Source organism: Marmota marmota, unplaced genomic scaffold (genome assembly GCF_001458135.2).
Source record: "Marmota marmota marmota unplaced genomic scaffold, marMar, whole genome shotgun sequence".
Classification (NCBI taxonomy): Eukaryota; Metazoa; Chordata; class Mammalia; order Rodentia; family Sciuridae; genus Marmota; species Marmota marmota.
This window is the reverse complement of record NW_025999961.1, coordinates 718,064-738,972: the sequence shown is the minus strand read 5'-3', so window position 1 is coordinate 738,972 and position 20,909 is coordinate 718,064. Positions and strand designations below refer to the sequence as shown.

The following is a 20,909-nucleotide window of genomic DNA, read 5'->3' as shown; positions in this document are numbered from 1 at the left end:
GATCCTCACAGATCCTTGCCCTGGGAGCAGTACTTACATCCCTCTAGGCTTTAGGACTATTTTACAACATTTTTTTTGTTGTTGTTGTTCAAATACCAGAAAACCACAGACTGGGGAGCTTGAAAAACAGAAATTCATTTTCCCCACAATTCTAGAGACAGGAAGTTTGAGGTCAAGGTATAGTGAGACCAGACGGGTAGCTTCTGAGATCCTCCCCTTGGCCCACAAATCATCATCTTCTCCCTGAGTCTTCATCATGGTCTTCCTTGTATATGTTCATATCTGAATTTCCTCTTCTTGTAAGGACAACAGTCATATTTGGATTAAGGGCTCACCCTAATGACCTCACTTTAATTTCATTACATCTTTAAATATCTAATTAAAATGCAGTTATATTATCAACCATTGGATCAGTATATCAATTTTATGGGAACACAACTCATCCCACAAAACTTACAAAGGTTTATTATTTAACAGTACCTTAATTTGTCTGCTAGTTTAACTAAACAAATAATCTCATTTTTTCATTAAACCTTTACTTTTGATTGGTAAATTTAATAAGTATCACTAATTCTATTTTATAGAAGAGGAGCTAAAAATGGAGAATTGCACTTCTTATCCCAAGTTTGACAGTTACTGGATGAAGAATCTGCAACTATATTACCAAAAGCTTTATACATATTTAATGCAATTCCAATTAAAATCCCAATAACATTCCTCATGGAAATAGAAAAAGCTATCATGAAATTTAATTGGAAAAATAAGAGACTCAGAATAGCTAAAGCAATCCTTAGCCAGAAGAGTGAAGCAGGAGGCTTCACAATACCAGAACTTAAATAATACTACAGAGCTATAGTTAACAAAAACAGCATGATATTGGCATCAAAACAGACATGTAGACCAATGGTACAGAACAGAAGACACAGAGACAAACCCACACAAATACAGTTATGTTATACTAGACAAACGTGCCAAAAACATACATTGATGAGAAGACAGCTTCTGCAACAGACAGTGCTAGGAAAACTGGAAATCCATATGCAGCAAAATGAAGTTAAACCACTATCTCTAACCATGCACAAAACTCAACTCAAAGTGGATCAGGGACCTAGGAATTAGACCAGAGACTCTATGCTAAATAGGAGAAAACAGGCCCAATTCTTCATCATGTTGGATTAGGTCCTGTCTTCCTTAATCAGACTTTTAAGCACAAGAAATAAAATCAAGAATTAATAAATTGGATTAATTCAAACTAAAAGTCTTATTCTCAGCAAAAGAAACAATCAATAATGTGAAGAGAGAGCCCACAGAGTGAGAGAAAATCTTAAACTACATGCACATCAGATAGAGCACTAATTTCCAGGATATATAAAAGAATTCAAAAAACTTAACACCAAAAATAAATAAATAAATAAATAACCCAATCAATAAATGGGCTAAGGAACTGAACATTCTCAGAAGAAGATATACAATCAATTAACAAATACATGAAACATGCTCAAATTCTCTAGTAATTAGAGAAATGCAAATCAAAACTACTCTAAGATTTTATCTCACTCTAGTCAGAATGGCAATTATTAAGAATATAAGCAATAATAAGTGTTGGCGAGGATGTGGAGAAAAAGGTACACTCATATATTGTTAGTGGGACTGAAAATTGGTACAACCACTTTGGAAAGCAGTATGAGATTCCTTAGAAAACATGGAATGGAACCACCATTTGACCCAGCTATCCCACTCCTTCATTTATACCCAAAGGACTTAAGATCACCATGCTACAGGGACACAGCCACATCAATGTTTATAGCAGCTCAATTCACAACAGCTAAACTGTGGAACCAACCTAGATGCCCTGGATAAAGAAACTGTGGTATATATACACAATGGAATATTACTCAGCATTAAAAGAGAATAAAATTATGGCATTTGCATGTAAATGGATGGAGTTGGAGAATATCGTGCTAAGCAAAATAAGACAATCCCCAAAATCTAAAGGCTGAATATTATCTCTTATAAGTGGATGATGAACCTTATGGGGGGATGTGTGAATGGGAAGAATGGAGGATCTTTAATTGGGCAAACGGAAAGGAGAGGAGTGGAGGGTGCATTGCAGAGGAAAGATAGTAGAATGAGATGGAAATCATTATCCTAGGTACATGTATGACTGCACATATGGTGTGATGCTAAATTGTGTACAATCAGAGAAATAATAAGTTGTGCTCCATTTGTGTACAATGAATCAAAATGTATTCTGCTCTCATATATGCCTAATTAGAATAAATAAACAAATAAATTAATTTTTTAAAATCTGCATCTGTCCACTCCTTGCTCAGAATAGTTTTGTCTTGTCCCTATATTACCTTTTACCCCAACACAAATTCTCTCTGAAATAAACTAAACATTCGTAGTGAGTTCAATAACTTCTGCATGTAAGACCCTCAGGATTTTTAAACATTTTGAGATACAGTGAGTTAACAAGGATGCAATTTATTTTTCCAATATAGAAGCTCCAGGTAAAGCATATGAACTGGATAACCCGATTCTTGCCTGGATCTATCTTATACATAGAATGAAATGATGTCAAATGAGGCAAAAATAAACCGAAAATTGTGTTAGCACACGGCTGTTTAGCCTTCACTGTGCCAGGTGCTTAGATACCTGGGGGCACAAGAAAGACAGAACTCATTGAATTATTAGGAAGGAATCATAGATCATGCAAAAATGACTGTTATTGAAGTACATATGCTGCATAAATATTAAGAGAGGAGCTCAGTCATCTGGAATAGCTCCTTCTGTCTTTCACCCTGTGAGCCCAGCACCACCTCCTCAGCCCCTTTAACTCAGCAGATAATCTTTTGTAGCTCAAGGACTGTGTATATCTAGCACTCACCACCTGCCTATCATGCAGCTGAGCTATTAGACTGAGAGAAGTGTTTGTCAAGCACTTTCTGGATTCTTAGATAAAATGTGTTTATCAAGTGCAATGTATCTCCAAATGTTTCAAACTCAGCTTGAAAGACACTTCCTAGATCAAAGCAGTTCATATCGCCACCACAGGAGGCCCAACTCTGGGCCAGAAATGCAGTAAAGGAAGGCTGTTGATGTAGGCCCAGCCCCATCCTTCTGCCAGGAAAGAAGTCTTCAGCTTTTGAAAAGCAAATCTCAGGAGCAGCTAATAGGACACTGTGGTCAGGCCAGGCAGGAAACACCTACCACACGAAGGAATCTTTGTGTCAACATATAATACAACGTGGCTTCCTGGAATGGAGAAACATAAGCTAACCAGGATTGCATTCTTAACCCATGATCTGCTGCCACAGAGCCTACATTCTGGTGGGTGAGATACAATAAGTGAATGTGCTAGAAAATATGATCTATACCACCAGTTAAGACATAAGCATTCTGAAGGAATGTAAGCAGGACAAGAAGGAAGAGAGTACCAAGGGGCAGGCATGGGTGTTTAAACAGAGCAGACAAAGAACACTCTTAGAGGAGGTGTGGGGCTTTAGATATAGTCCACAAGCTCTGTGACAATATTCCCATTTAAAGTAGGGTCTATGTGCCTGTGTCAGTCAGCTTTTTGTCACTGTGACTAAAACAGCTGATAGGAACAACTTAGAGCGGGGAAAGTTTATTTTGGCTCGTGGTTTTCATGGTTCAGTCCATGGTTGATCAACTACAGTGCTCTGTGCCTGACATGAGGCAGAACATTATGGAAGAAGGGTAGATTAGAAGAAAACTGTTCAGTTCTTTACAGTCAGGGAAAAGAGAGAGAGAGAGAGAGAGAGAGAGAGAGAGAGAGAGAAAGGGGGAGGGTGAAGGAAAAGGGAGGGGGCAGGCCATGGACAAAATATAAACCCAGTGTCCAACTCCTCCATTCACACCCTACTGATTAGGTTACAATTCTCATAATCTAATGGTTTCACCTCTGAACATTCATGAGCTTTTGGGGGCCACTTCATAACCAAAACCATAAAAGCATCCTTCTCTTGAAGCTGGCTGGGGCACTGTGCTGCCTCAGTGAGTAAAACACAGGGAAAGTGACATTGCATGACTTTCAAAGTTGGACGAGAAAAGGCCACACAAATTCTGCCCAACACATTTGCTCTGGGTAGCTTTCATCGCTGTGTATGAGGTCACCTATCCTGTAGAGCAAAGTAGAGAGACAGAGAAAGAAGGGGGGGGTGGTGACCTGAAGACTTAATTGTTCCAGCTCCTCACTATTTGAGTCTTTCCAGTGCAGGTAACAGACAAAAGACAGAAGAAGCCATCAAGATGACCATTGCCTCAGCCACCGTCTGACTATAGCCACATGGGAAACCCAAGAGAATTGTTCATCAGAGCCAGGCAGCCCCCAGATTCCTGAAAAAGTGAAACAGTTGTTAGCCAGGCACAGTGGCACACACCTGCAATCCCAGCAACTCACATAGCTGAAGAAAGAGGATTGGAAGTTCAAGACCAGCCCTAGCACCTTAGCAAAACCTTGTCTCCAAATAAAAAATAAGAGCTGGAGTTGTGGCTCAGTGGTAAGTGGCCACGGATTCAGTCCCCAGTATCCAATTAATTAATTAATTAATTGGGCCAAAGGTGAAGCTCAGTGACAGTGTGCCCCTGGGTTCAATCGTCAGTATCAGAAGGAAAAAAATAAAGAAATAAAAAGAAAATATTATTCTTTTAAGTTACTATTTTTCAATGGTTTATTACAAAGCAAAACAAAAACAAAAACAAATTGACTGAACAAGAGGTGAAGTTTGATTAGGTACCTGAATGAATTCCGAGAGAAAGAGAAAGCTATGTGAGGGTTTGGGCAAAGTGTTTCAAGCTGAGGAAACAATAAGTGCAAAGGACCTGAGGTAACATGTTGGTATTGGAGCAGACAGTACAGATGCACCAGGAGAAGAAGGCAGGGTGCATTTCTACTTGAGAGGCCATAGAAGAAATTTGCTTTGATTCCAAGCTTTCTGAGAATCCTTAGAGAGCAGAAATAATGCTCAAATTTATTTTGCAGAGATTTCTCTTCCTGGACGGATAATTGACTATTGGAGAGTGGGCCAGAATGGATGCAGGAAAGAAATGATAGTGATTTGGGCTATAGTAGTCAAAGTGGCTATAATTTGAAGTGGTTAGATTTGGGATATAGATAGATAGATAGATATTATATAGTCTATACATTATAACTGACACATAATAATTGTACATTTTCACATTTCTAGGGTACAAGGTAATAGATTTGGAATACATTTTAAATGTGGTACCAACAGGACTTGCTGTTAGATCACATGTGAAAATGACACAGACAGAGTTAGGAAGAACTCCCAGAATTTTATCTGAGCAACTTGGTGAACTGTGGTGTAGTGGGTGAGGAGGAATGGAGAAATCAATATTAAATCTGGGAGGCTATTATATTTTCAAGAATGTTGACTATGTTATTGGACATTGGACTTGGGGAAAAGATTGGCCCTGTAGGAGTTGGAATATAAGCAGTACTTCACCACAGGTGTGGGAATTGTTGGAATATGAGTGGAATTTCACACCCTGAGACCTGATGTTAGAGTGTGGCTAGAGCAAAGCTTAGGACTGGGCCAACATTTAACAAGGTCATTACAACATGTCTGTGTGCTGATAGGAATGATCCCACGTACAGGGAGAAGTAGAGGGCACAGGAGTGAAGGAACACAAATAAAGAGCAAAGTCCTCCAATGGCCAAAGCAGATGGAGCTGGTACAGTGGGCTGCTTGCGTTTTGCAGGGCTCACCTCCCACAGCATCACGGAATTCACTCCAAGAACTTGGCTGGGTTTCAGGTGCTATTTACTTGTTCCTGTTCTTCACTAGATCATAAGCCCAGTGAGCACAGGGACCCTTGGGAATGTTCTAAAGCAACACTGCAGCCATGGACTCAATGTCTGACCCATGTTAGAAACTCAGTATTCGCAGTGGTAGACAGATTAATAAACAAGGGGCCCTATTGGCCAATGGAAGCTGGTAAATAAATCTCTGTGAACTTCTATTAAATATGGAAATAAAGCACCCGGGAGAATGCAAAATAAGAGGAAAATGGACATTTTGTATATCTTCAGCTTTTTAGGTCCAATTTTTCTATTAATGGATGCTTGAGTATTTTTCTAGGTTGTTGAGATTAAGTAAACAAAAATAGAGTAGTTGCTAACATTTGAATATCTAGTTTGTGTCAAGAACTCTTCCCTTAAGCATTTATATGTGTTATATATTTAATTCTTACCTCTGCCCCTTGAAATATCTATTATTGTTATTACACTTTAAAAGACGAGGAACTGAGCCATGGGGATGGGAAGGAATTTTTCTCAGGGTAGGCAGCAGCTCTTCAGGGGCAGAGTTGGGTTCAAAGCTGAGCATTTTCTCCTGAGAGCCCACTTTTCTCATTGTCTTCAAGCATTCTAACTTCTCATCTGATACTCCTGCTTATTTTAGAAGTAGAGAATAAACTAAAATTATGTGCAGAAGATTCAACTATACGAAAAACAAAATGCATGAAAATCAGAGGATGAATGAAAAACTTGGAAAATATTTTTAGGTTATATCAGAGACAAAACATTAATTTTAATGTAATTAAGGAAACTCCTGAGTAAAAGACAAGAGACTATTAAAAAAAAAAAAGGATAAGGAGAGTACACACACATAGCACATGGCCTTTAAATGTATAAAATAAATTTCAATAACAAAGAGACAAATCAAAACTCTACCAAGATGCTATTTTTCACCTATGGGACTGGGAAACATCAAGGAGTTGGCCCACAGCTACTTTCAGCAAGCCTATGGGGGAAACAAACACTTTCTTTTTTTTTTTTAATTTTTTATTGTTGGTTGTTCAAAACATTACAAATTTCTTGACACATCATATTCCACACAGACACTAGTATGGCAATATGTAAATCAATGGATGTGTAACTGATGTGATTCTGCAATCTGTGTATGGGGTGAAGGTGGGAGTTCATAACAAACACTTTCATATGCTGCTGGTAAGTGGAAAATAACACTAACTCCACAGGGTCATTGGAAAATTTTGGCCAGATCATGAAGGTGGTTACCTTTTGATCCAGTTAATATTATTTGGGGGGAATTAATACTATCTACTTATGAAATTATATATCAATGAGGATATTCATTGCAGCATTGTTTCTGGTACAAAGACTGGAAACCACCTGAATGTCCGTCGGTAAGAGATGAGTTACTCCAACAGCTGTCCAGACAATGGAAAATCAGCCAGCTATGGGGAGAATGAGGAAGGCCCTTCACTCTGGTTTAGAAAGGTCTCTCATATTTATTGTGATGCGAGAAACGAGCAAAGTACAAGACGCTGTGTATAATATACTTCTAGCAAAGAGAGGGAGCAAACAAGGTAATATGAGACTCTGTGGTTTAATCTATATAAAGAAGTCGTAGAAGGATACCCAAAAAACGAATGCACATGTTTACCTAGAAGATAGGTGAGGTGGGAAGGGGCTTTATAAGTATTTTATGTATGATAATGGAGATTTCATGAAAAGTTATGCACGGGGAAAGAAGACATCACAATATATATCTTGTTGTTTTTTGATCTTTGAACAATGTGAATATTTTGTTATTTGCAAATTTAAAAGAAAGGGTCTGAATAGCTACATGCTTAGAGCTATTATTCTGCTCTTATAGTGGTTTTAAACATTTGCATTCTACCCCAAGAAGTGTAAGAGATGATGTCCCCCTGGGGACCTGTTTTCATGGGAACCCTCACCTGTGTGTGTGTGTGTGTGTATATATATATATATATATATATATATATATATATATATATATATATATATATANTATATATATATATATATATATATATATATATATATATATATATACTTTAAAACAGAGCTAGAAAACTCCAGTAGCTCACTAGTAGCAGTGAACTGGGGCATAAACAGGCAATTTCACAAAAATCCTTCCTAGGTAGATGGTCACAGTGACGAGTTGAATTGCATCCCCTCCAAAAGAGCCATGTGGGAGTCCTATGCCCCAGTACCTTAGGATGCAACTTGATTTGGGAATAGGGTCTTTACAGAAGTGATCAAGTTAAAATGAAAATACTAGAGTGGCTCCTAATCCCCTCTGACTGGGGTCCTTATACAAAGGGAGATTTAGGGGTTGGGATGTCATTCTGTGATAGCTCATGCTTGCCTAGCATGTGCAAAACCTATGCTCCTCAGTAATTCAAAGAAAAAGGAAATTTTATAAAGACCTACACAGAGGGGAGATGATGTAGAGATGGGCATGTGGTGACAGTGGCAGAGACGGGTGTGATGGAGCTGCTAACCAAGGAATGCCAGGGATGGCCAGATGCCACCAGAAAATAGGGAGGATCCCCCAGAGACTCAAAAGCAACATGGCCCTGCCAACACCTTTATTTCCAACTTCTAGACTAAAGACTGTGAAACTTCAGTGTTGTTGAACTTTTGTAGTACTTGTCCCTAGGAAACACACAATCAACAGCTTACAGACTGGGGTGTGGAGGCACAGAGAAGGCGAGTCACTTGTTCAAACCTGCACAGTTGGTAAGTAATGGCACCTTGATCTGAACTTGGGAAATCTAGCTTGAAAGGCATGCTTCATTCTGGTTGAATTTATTATTTCAGAAATCATTTGTGAATATTGTACTTTGTAAATTTGTACTTTGGTAATGCAAATTATTCTTCTCATTTCATGACCGAAGTCTCTGAACACTTTGTCTTGACCTCAACTTTTACAGAGTGTTCAGAGCAGGGCAACCCTGACAAGTTCTGGAAGCATGGTGATGGGGGCACTGTGGGCCAAACCAATCGGCAGAGCAGTTCCCTGGAGCTTAGGACCAGCCAATGGGGCTTCCTGGTCCTGCTTGGGACACTGAGTGCAACCAGGACCCAGGGGGTGAGAACTTCAAAGCAATTGAAGCCTTCCCCATAGTCTCTCATTTTTGATCTGTAGAAGCCACAATCCAGGAATGTGGGCTATTAAAAAAAATTTTTTTTTTTTTGTAACTTAAGAAGAAGGTCAGCTTCAGTACAAGAGAGCTAAAGCAACTTTTAATAATTGCCTTTTCAAGTACACATTCCTTCTGCATCCAGATGGCCAGAAAATGAAAATATTTTCTGAATGAAACCATGTTGTTTAGATATAAGCAGAAGTGTAAGGACAGAGAAAGTCAGCTGAGCACTTGACCCAGGGCTGTGCAGGTCTGGGTAGCCCTCTGTGAGCCTGCTCCTGAAAGATGTAGTGCTGAGAACAGCCTACCTCAGCAAGTGGAGCCCAAGTGGAACGGCGGCCTCCTTTGTAGCTGGGAGGTGAGCCAAGATGGGCTTGACATGGATATCAGAGTCCAAAGCAGAATTTGGTCAAACCAAGAGTCAAAAGACCAAAGGAGAATTGGGTGCAGGTCATGGTTGGTCTGGACAGAGGAACAGTGTTCAGGCTGATCTTTCCCCTTAGCTGCACTGTTGATATCAGGAGTAGTTCCGTACTGTCTTCAGATCGAATCATACTGTATTGGATCACAGCTCCCCGGGAGATGATCCTTTACAGCAGTTTCTGTAAAGATTTGTGTCCTCCCCTAGGACTTATGGATAGAAAGAAGGATGCTTCATGTGACCCTAACCTCCTGCGTTCCTAGGTGCTCTGTAGATATTCAGTAACCACTTACTGTCCAATTGATTTATTTCCTGGATGGGCTTGTGATAGTGTTTTATTCTACTTTGTGTTGCTATAGCAAAATGCCTGATGCTGGGTAATGCATAAAAAACAGAAACTTAATTTGACTCCTGATTCTGGTGGCTGGCAAGGTCTAAAAAGCATGATGCTAGCATCTGAGGAGGGTTTCTTGACTGTGTCATAACACAGTCAAAAACGCAAAGAGGAAACTTGCCATGAACAGAAGGGGCATGCAGGCAAAGAAGGAAGTAAGAAGCTGAGGGGGGTCCAGGCTTTTCCTTACAACCACCTCTCTCAGGTATGAATCCACTCCTACTTGACTTGACCCACTCCTTAGAGACAGCATTAATCCACTCATGTGTGTGGTGCTCCTAAGACCTAATCACCTTGTACTATACCCAATTTCTTAAGGGTTCTACCACTTTGACATACTGAGGACCAAGATTCCAGCACATGAAACTTTAGGAACACTCAAACCCCATATGCAAGTCCTAACACGTGGCTTTTGTAATCATGAGACAAATCATAGAAAAAGGAGAAGGCGCATCTTTGCTGGAAGCAGGGTCAATGGATCTGTAGTGTACTTCAAAGGAGAAAACATGACCCTAAACCCCAGGACACAGCTTGGAGTACATTACAGATGTCAAGGAAGAGAAGTGAAATTATTCACTTTTGTCTAATGTGGGGGGGGGTGAAAGGATGATATAACCAAAAATTTTAAAATGTTAGACATTGAGATAAAAGGTGGGATGGATTAATTTCCTTAATTAATTTTTTTTCAGACATTAGGCACTGATAAGCTCAGGTTTACCAAACATGATTGATAATCCACTTCATTTCACAATTCTAAGTATTTAAAAATAATCTTAGTTCTAACATTTCAATGCCTTCTTGGGAAGAAATTCCCAAACACAGCAGCAGATTTCCACAGCAAACTTGCAAAGGTGTTCCCTATGTCTTTTCTTAACCTCTCGTTAAATTCTGATGATCTACATATCACTATTTGGCTAAACATTTCTGTCTACCTTGCTGTTAAAAGTAGACCTTGAATCACCAAATCCCACAGTGAAATCCAGAAACAAACAGACAGGCCATGACTCACCTGGAAGTGGGCAGTGAAGCAAGGAGACTTATTTCTAAAATGCTTATTGCAAAGATGAAGGGCTTGCTGGGGGACATGCTGCTCCTGCTAGGCAGCTCCCCGGGAGATGATCCTTCACAGCAGGTTCTGTAAAGCATTTATTTGCAGAAGGCCAGAGGACAGGGAAGGATTATTGTTTGTATGTGTTCAGAGATTTGTCAATTTTGACTGCCTGGGCACCGAAGTCCAACTAAAGTAGAGTCATTTTGTAATGTTTGGCTTGTTTTTCCATATTGACACGTATTTGAGGGTAATGAACCTAAATGCTAAAGTGTCTAAGATTAGCATTTGAGCTATGTAAAAAACAAAATGAGATCAGGGGAAAAACAGCAGTTCTAATCTTGGTAGATTCTGGGAGGGAGGGAAGGTGAGGGAATGTGTATTTTATTGAAAATAAAGGCCTGTGGATGATTCTTATAGAGGCATAGTCTTGAAGTAAGTAAAAGAATGACATTTAATGGAAAGCAAGGTACAGAAATGATGTTGTAACTACTCCCACTCACAATCCAAAAATGAGATATGTGGGTTGTTTCCATGTGGGCAAGGTAAAGTGTAAAACACATTGACAAATTTATTTCTTTCCAGGTATAGTGCATCATTTTGAAGAAAAAGAAGTAAACTCTCCAATGTATTAACCGTATCATTTAGAAGGATTTGGCTTCCTTATCTCAGAATTACACATCAGTCAGATAAGCGTCTGAGATGGAAAATTTTGGCTCCCTGCCATGAAAAGTAGTGTTTGTCTCATGTTATCAAGTTCTCCAGGACTTACAGAAAGGGTGACATGTTTTGGAAGTCTTGGAATAGGTGGTAATTCTCTGAAAACTATGCAAATCCTCTGAAAATCTTGGTTGCACAAGAGAATGACCTGGAATGCTTGGTAACGTATTGATGTCTGCCCACACCCTGCCCAAGTCGATTGGGATTTTTTAAAAGCTTCTAATGTGTGGCCAGGGTTGAGATTGAGAATGACCAACTTGAGAAAAAAAGACATCAGTGGAGTTTTGTAGGTAATGTATCACTGACTTTTAGAAAGACCTCTTGACTTAGTTCTTAAGGGAACTTCTTAAGTGTCTCTTAATTACAAACTGTCAAATTTCAAACAGGAGTTCATGTAAAGGCAGAACAGGGTTAGGGGTGAGAGGATGACAGAATATACAGCTAGCTTTTCCAGGACTGCAGGAACTTTGACACTGAGAGTCCTACCTGGAGTACATGTGTTTACTCTTACCACCCTTTCTTGGCCCCTTTCTGTTTTAGGCATAGAGCTTGAGGTCTCTAATAGGATTAATTTCACCCACTCCCAAGCTTGACATAAAGACAATTTATTTGGTTGGTGTGTAGGCTGTGCAGAATTGCCAAGTGATAAGGTGATTCCAGTAGGTGTAACAGCACTCTTCAATGGATGGGTCTATGCCCAGGGGATACTTCTTGTGAGTCTTAGCCAATGATGGGTGAACTGCATCTGGGTTCAGTCTGCATCTGTCAGCTATCATGTAGCAATGCCGAGAACTCACACATGATCTTTGTGGACCTCACCAGGATGCCCGTGGACCTAAGAACTTGAAAGCAGTCAACATAGGATTATGCTTTATGCTAATCAGATTTCATGCTCATTGATTAGATTTTGTGATAATTAGACTTTATGAGTAGGTATGACTAGTGATTGAAAAATCATCTCTCTCCTTGAACATGAGGAAAAATGGATATTTCTTGGCTGACTGGTTTGAATTAGTGGCAATTCCAAATTTCTTGGTTTTATTTATTTTATTACCATGGTTCAGGCTAAATGTAATATAGCAAAGAAAAATTGAGATATTAATGTATGATAAAAAACATTAATTACATATATTAATGGTATGTATAAAATATATAAATAATATAGTATGGGCCGAGTGTAGCAGAAGTGACACCCACAAGGCCACATAGTTGGGGCAGAGGAAGCATCAGAGCCCCACTCTCTTGGCTGCTGGTTTGGTGCCATTGTCATGACAGTACTTTCAGCTGAGCTCTTTCATAATGAACAAATTTCTCTCTGTGGTTCTGAAACTGTTGGTGAAGCTCAGTAAGTCCAGCTATCCCTTTGTAGTGATAGGATTCCTGTGGCTCAGCTCTGTTTATGATCACATGGAACTACTTGGGGGGGTCCACCTGATTGCATTACAGCATCTCATTTTAAGGGATGATTCAGTAGAATCTTTTCTGATTCACCATATCTGCCTATGCCACCTCCTACCCTCTGCTCACCAATACTCTTGACTGCTATGTGCCTCCCTCTACTCAAACTCCATCCTTCATTCTGGGCACTTTAGTATTCTCAGGGACATGCCTTTGACCTGCTCCATTTTTTTTTTTTTCAATTTATCCACTCCATCAACATTTATTTTAATTCAATGCACACTTCTTGGTTCTTAGAAGCTTTTTAACTCCCCATTCACCTGCCTTTGGTGACCCAGCACCTCCTTACTCTGCTTCTGTTTTGCTAGCTCTTTTTTCTTACCCATCATACAAATGCTGGTGTCTGCTTTCTTCCCTTCTCAGTCTGTTCCTTCTTACCTTATCCACCCTTAAGCTTAAGTCAATCTTCAGACCTAAAGGTCTCAGAGAGTGATCTCTTGAAGTCCCTTTACCAGAATCTCCTAGGTTCTTGTTTTGAAAATATAGTTTCCCAGAAGTAGTAATTTAACGCACTTGCGCGCGCGCACACACACACACACACAGTTTATGGCATTACTTTGCAGCTTAACAGTCCACTTCTAGGAAATCTCCAGATGAACTTTGATTTGTTCACACTAAGTTGAACTTGCATACTTAGAATCAAACACTTATTTCCTGCCCTATGAATATTAAATCAGTGGGGAAAGCTCAGGTTATGTTCAGAGAATATAAAAAGACTGCCCCTCTAGCTCAGAGAAATTTTCGGAAAGAAAGGACAAGAGTGAACATGTTTTGAGCAACACTTTGCACCCAAAGTTGTCTAGAATGGGACGAGCATATTAAGAAGGTTGAGGGTGGGCTATGGGTATAGCTGTGATGGAGCCCTTGTCTAGCACGAGAAGAAAAACAACACAAACTAAAAGACATAGAGGATAAGCACACATTTTTCTCCTTGCCATCTGGGAGAACAACTTGCAGACTTTTCCAATATGGAGGAAGTCAAGTTAGAAGGATCTGTGCCATGTGATTGGGCAGAGTCAGAAATAGTATATTTGGCTTAGGATTCTTTTTCTGCTATGTGCCACAGAAAATATCAAAAGGTTCCCTTCTGTCCTGGCGAGAGAAGGAAGGGAAGATTGTGGGCTCACTTATAGCAAGGACAACACTGTCCAAGAACCAAAGCTCAGAATGTACAGCTTTAGGAGGGACCTGAGGCAGCAGGGGGTCACCAGATCACACAGGCCCCCCTGTGCATGGAGGGGACCCTAAGCTTTACAGCAAGAAGCTTGAGCCACAGAAAGCAACAAGGTAGTGATGAGGTATAAGCTGTAAAGAGGAGAACAAGAAGATTATATAAGGCCATATAAGGGGCCTACAGAGGACATTCATCAACATCCTTCTCCATGTTCACCTAAATCTAAGCCACACAGATTTGAGAAATAAGAAAGGGAAAGTTTTAAACTCTGTGAGTCCTAACTACTGGATTGAGGATGCAGGATCTGAGTGAATGTGGATGCTCATATCTCACAGAGTGGAGACTTTTGAAAATCAGATGAAAGAAAGAAAGAAAGAAAGAAAGAAAGAAAGAAAGAAAGAAAGAAAGAAAGAAAGAAAGAAAGAAAGGAAGGAAGAAAGGAAGGAAGGAAGGAAGGAAGGAAGGAAGGAAGGAGAAAGAAAGACAGTGAATGTGAATACATTTTCTCTCTGTGCCCAAGTGATGTAAGAACATTTCCATCTGTTTCAGAAAAGTTCATCTGTCTTCTTTAGACATGTTCAGCTAATCCTTCTTTTTTGTAAATGGGACCAGTCAATAATTATAGGCGATTTAAGTCAAGAACTTAATCCTGCTTCTGGTCCTTCATCATCTCCTTTGTTGTTTTCACCAGACTCATTTGAGCTTCTCCCTGTCTTGGGGCTTTGTGCCTGTCACTGATGAGCTGCAATAATCTGTCCTGCTGAGTTCACCTGGTTCTTTTCTAATCTCCACATTTCAGGAGTTTGTGTTTGTCCAATGGAAAGATGGAGAGAATCATCATCATGGGCAAACTTTCTAAACCCTGAAGAATTTAGGAAGAGAGAATTTTAAAAGCACTGTAAAAAAAATGAACTATGCATTTCTTAATACACAGCCTGAATTCAGCTCATTAGAATCATGATATTGTTAAATGTTAGATTTTGATGAAATCATACATCAGTATTCCTGTCTTGAAGTGGGTTTGTGTGAATAGTCTTCTTCAATGACCAGGCAACACACCTCTAGCTAGACTATGAGCATATGCAGCATGGTTTCCTATTTATAATGTAGAAGAAATTGAGAAAACACTATTCACAACTCATCTTCCATCGTGAGTAGTCAAAGGCTTACATTAAAAACTCTTCAACATGTTGATGGGAAATACCTGAACTAGACTGAGTATAAAGTTAAATTAATGTGCTGCATTTATAACAACAGAAAAAAAATCAAACTTTGAAGTGCTACTTAATACATCCTGAAAATGAGCTTTGGAAAGTCCAAAATGTGATTGATCTGCCTAATTAAGAATGGTAAAGGGCTATGGTTGTAGCTCAGTGGTGGAGCACTTGCCTCACATGTGGGAGGCACTGGGTACAATCCTCAGCACCATAAAAAAATAAAATAAATAAAATAAAGGTCTTGTGTCTATCTACAGCTAAAAACATTTAAAAAGAAAAGAATGGTTGAAAATGTTTTTTTATTCATTTTTTTTGCTTTGCATATTTGTTGCAGGAAGTATAAGGGAGCCACCTCTGAAGGGAATAATATCTTGGTGAATGGGAGGCAGCCCAGGATCAACGGAGCAGTGTTGGTTTGGGGAGGCAGTGGATGATGAAGTGCTTCACTTGAGGTTAAGTACCAGGTTGTTGGAGCCTGGGTTGGGATTTCATTCCATTCATTTACCAGCTGTGTGATCTGGGGCAGTTATTTAAACTCTTGTTATTCTGGGGACCATCTCTGAACTATAATTTTCAAAACTGGCTGTGCTATGCTTTCAATGACGTAAAGTGAAGAATTGCAAAGAACTGAAGCAAATAAGAGGCTCAGGAGTTTTATAGTCCTCCTAATATCCTCACTACTTGTCATGGGTTGGATGTGAAGTGTCCCTCAAAAGCTCATATGTGAGACAATGCAAGAAAGTTTAAAGGAGAAATGATTGGGTTAAGAGTGTCTTAACTGAATTATGCATTAATCTCCCATGGGATAAACTAAGTAATAACTGAAGGCCAGCAGGGTATGGCTGGAGGAGTTGGGTCCCTGAGGGCATGCCTTTGGGGTATATATTTTGTATCTGGCAGGTGGAGTCTCTCTCTGCTTCTGATCATCATCTGAGCTTCCATACTTTTCCACCATGTTGTTCTGCCTCACCTCAAGCCCCGAGGAATAGGGCCAGCAGTCTATGGATGGAGACCTCTGAAACTGTGAGCCCCCAAATGAACTTTCCTCTTCTACAATTGTTCTGGCCGAGTCTTTTAGTCAAAGCAGCAAAAAAGCTGACTAATCCACAACTGAAATAGTACTCTTTTGAGCTTAAATTGAGGGAACATTAAAACTTTGTAGACTGTGACTTTGGTTCCCAGTTCCCTTTCAAACTTTATTATGAGTAATCCTCATACTAATGCGCAGCCACCAGTCTTCTGCTTTCTGTAGCTTCCACCTTGTAGGCTGCTGCTTTGCCATTTGCTTTGCTGATGTGGTCATGTGGGGAATGCAATCCATTGCCAACTTCCAAGGCCCTCTCACCAGAGGAAACTTCACATGAAATCTGGATCATACCTCAAGTCTCAGCTGTCTAGAGAGTCTGTCTTGTGATTTGGATGTGGAATATCTCCCAAGGGTTTGCGTTTTGAGGGCTTGGTCCCCAGTACAGCAATGTTCTGAAGTAGGGCTCTTGGGATGTGGTTGGGTCACAAGAACTGTGACCTCAAGAATGGGTTAATCTTGTGATGAGTTTGTAGCTAATGGCATTATGGGATGTGACTCAAACTTCAGGTGGGGTCTAGATGGAGGAAGTAGGTCACTAGGGTGTGATCCTGCCCCTTCCTCCTCCTCCTCTCTCTCTCTCTCTCTCTCTCTCTGTCTCCTGGATATCACAAAGCGAGCAGCTTTCTTTCTACCATGAGGTTTCTACCTCACCACAGAGCTGAAAGCTGGAGCCAGCCTACCATGGACGGAATGAAATCTCTGCAACTATGAGCCAAAATAAATATTTCCTTCTCTAATTCTTTTTTTTTTTTTCAGTTATAGCATCACAGTGATGAAAGCTGACTAACCCAGCCCCATAGCTGGTTTTGTGCTCTGCTATTGTCCTTTTGACATCCTTGATAAATTTATTTTGAACATTTGTTTTGGAAGAAAATTCTAATAGGAAAACACAGCTTGTCCAGGGGTAGAGAAAATATGTCCAACATACCTCCTCTTCTGTGCTGCCCCATTCCCACACAGGTTTGTTTAGCCTCTGAGCACAGAGCAGGGCGGAGGACAATGTGTGGGAGTTCCGAGACTCCAAGTGAGAGTGAGTGTAGGTGGGTTATGTCTGTAACTGCGTGGGGTGCCATGGGGCAGGGTTGGGCCACACTTCCTGTTTGAACCAGGACCTGCTTCCAATACTAGAAGAAACACGAATAAATGATCAAGAAACACTGATCTGTTGCTTCCCTACTGTGAATCAACCAGTTACATTAGAAATTATGGCACAGAAGGACAGAAAAGGGTAAGGCAAACTAGAATTTCCTTTCATTTTTCCAGTGCTTGGTTTCTCACAGTGACTGACCTAAAGGTAGAAACTATTGTTAGAATGTACACACATCAGGAAGTGAAATAAAAAGTTGATGTGTAGTTTCTACTACTTTGTTACTAATAGAATACATATGCAAAAGCTTGCATATATTAGTTATGAAATATAAATAGTATAATTTTGATGATTCCACATGTGAGTTAAAAATCAGTGGTAAAATTCATATTAATAGTTCCAAATTTTGATTTTACTTTACTTAGAACATTAATTAGCAAACAATGGTGAGAAATAAATGTTGTTGTTTAAGCCACCCAGTCTATGGGATTCTTACTATAGGAGCTTGATCTAGGATGCCTACTAATCTCAGTTCCTGTGAGCCTTTCAATTTCATTCTTAATGAAGACAGGCTGAGAATGGCCTACATGTGTCCAGGGTTTTTTTTTTTTTTTAAACAAAAAAAGATGGCTCCTCCAGCCTCTAGCCCTATCATTTCCTACTAGCAAGGGCCTAACCCAATCTCTCAAGACAGTGAAGGAAACAAGAGGCAAGTGTCACATTAACCATTCTTTTTCCTTTCTGTTAGCTCCTGTGTCCAGTATTCTCATCTCAGATTACCCTTAAAACAAAACAAAAACAACAAAACAAAACAAAAAACTTTGATGATCAACCAGCATAAGCAGACAGAGAAGGCAGTCTGGGACCCACCTCAGAAATAGCTGTGACTCAGATCCAGTCCAGTCGGTCACCCTTTAAGTTTTAGAACAGTATTAATTTCTCTTTTTCCCCCCAAGATAATAGTAATAATTAAAGTTAACCAAATAAAGAGAGAATTGATAGACAACTCCACAATCAACATCTTGAGGAAAACATAGTCATGCAGACTTTCAGAGTCAGGCTTTTAAAAATATAATAAACCTTTGGTCCTCAGCTCTCATTGAGGTCTCCCTGAAGACTGGCCCGTGTATGATTTCAGTACAAGCTAGAGTTTTAGTAACTAAGCACATACTTCCAGCAAAGCAAGGGCAAACAAGGGGCTGGGTCACTCATTAGGTGGGATAATAAATGGCTGGCCCTCATCCATCAGCATTGCTGAAATTAGGACTTGTTAACAGAGCTGCTGTTGGTACACAACCTTGTTCATGACCACATTTGGTAGATCAACTTAGAACATGAATTTTAGTTATTTTTAGAGGAAAGCAATTAGTTAGTTAAAAGCATGCCATTTCCCAGCAAGAGTTAGGTACTTTATTATTTTGCAATCTTCTCTAATGTTAATAGCTTAAATATTTACCAGGGGCTTTTGGGCAGTTCCCATCTTTCATTGGAAAATTTTGTACTGAACCTCTCCATATGGGTCAGAGTCCTCACTCAGCAGGTAATTCCAGAATCAACAAAATTCCTGAGTTAGCTGCATCCTCTGTTTTTTCCCCTTCTTGCTTTCAGCACAGGAAAGACTCAGAGTCACCCTGTTTGGCTCTCTGTAGACGCCACAGGTAACATTTTGTGGAAGGAATTAGAAATCCGTAATTGAAAGGATCTCCCTGCAACCCATTTTTACTATAAAATAACCATGGAAAGCTCTCCTTAGGAGAAGGAACAGATGGCAGTCACTTTAAAGCACCGATGCCAGTCTAGCATGAGATGTGACAGGAACAGGTCGACCTCACAGGATTATGGTACCAGTGGAATAAAGGCACTTTGTAAAAATGGTGAAGTGCTTCACACACAAAAAAAGTTCAGCTTTTAACTTAGATGTGTTTGATGCCTAAATGAAACCTCTTTCTAGGATAACAGAGTTCCCTCAAAATGTAGTACTTCCTGCACACAGATATGAATACCGTTGCTACTAAAGAGACTGAAGAACAGATCTATCCCTGCTTTGGGAGACACTTTAGTAACTGCCCCTTCTGCCTGGCCAACAGTGGTTTCTAAACCTATCCTGAGAAGAATGTCCTCCTCTTGCATATACAAGCAAGGATTAACCTCCAGAAAGATCTCACAAATTCAGCCCCATGGAAATAGCACCCAGCCTCAACTAGTTAGACACATGGAGAGCACCTGGAGAAGCAAAGTAATAGGTGCAACACATTCTTATCAACATCCTTCTCCAGTTCATCCTCATCTCCTGGATGCTGTTTTTATGTGGATTTTGTTCCCCTACATTCCACCTCACTCTTGTCAGAAAGAGACCAAGTGCTTCAGATAAGGATAAAAAAAGGCAGTACTACCAAACATCCCATAATAGGATGCACCAAAAGATGCCTCTTCCCCACACGTGTCTTATTCCTTACAGAAATTAGGTGCGACACTAAGACATCTACGTCCAAGCAAGGTATACCTTAGGATTTCCTTTCTCTTTCTTCTTCTTTTTTAATTAATTAACTTATTTTTTTGAAAAGCAAATTTCTTTTTAATATTGTTTAGTTGTCAATGGACCTTTATTTTATTTATTTATATGTGGTGCTTAGAACCCAATGTCTCACACATGCTAGGCAAGCACTCTACCACTGAGCCACAACCCCAGTACCCACTTTCTCTTTCTTGTAGTACCAGGGGTTATGTTTTGTTTTTGTAGTGCTGGGAGTTAAACCCAGGGTCTTACCTATGCTAGGGAAGTTCTCTACCACTGAGCAACACCCTAACCTATTCCAGGTCTTCTGGAAATAAATGAGAGCCTTGAATCTTGCACCAGTGTCTTAGGGTGTCCCAAGAAAACACCTGATCATTAGCCTGCCCACATCACACTGCAGGTCTCCTGAGGAGCTTGAATCTGCCTCACTTTGTTCCCACAGTTGTATTTTGGTGGGGTCAAATAGGACTAAATAAACTGTGAGCAGTGGCAAAGGTTAAATTGGGCCAATACTATACCAATAATTTTTTTTTTTTTTTTACTGGACATCAGTGGAAGTTGTTCTGTGCAGGTCTAATCTACTGAACTCCATTAAGCTCCCAGGAAGGGAGTGTGTGGAGGCCTGAGAGAAGAAAGTGAGGCATTGACAGAGAATGGATAAGAATTTACTCCTGGCTCAATTTCATGAATTTATAATTTTAGTCATCTTTGTGACAATCCAGAATGTACTGTAACTAACATTGACTCAACTTTCATTGGTACACTTTAAGTCTTGACCAGCACAGACTATCAATATCAGAATAAACTGATGGTAACACATGAGC

General features: G+C 39.9%; 1 protein-coding gene across 2 annotated transcripts in view; it reads right to left on the bottom strand.

Moving 5' to 3' along the window:
- The window catches only part of C9 (complement C9), a 50,914-nt gene extending 39,936 nt beyond the window's left edge, over positions 1-10,978 (bottom strand). The window contains exon 1 of one of the 2 annotated variants that reach the window (XM_015496342.2): positions 10,789-10,978. In XM_015496342.2, coding sequence (XP_015351828.1) covers positions 10,789-10,925 — 137 coding nt within the window. In that variant the 5' untranslated portion in view covers positions 10,926-10,978. The remainder of the gene's footprint in view (positions 1-10,788) is intronic. The other variant, XM_015496341.2, reaches the window with a different exon arrangement.
- Positions 10,979-20,909: the final 9,931 nt, after the last annotated feature.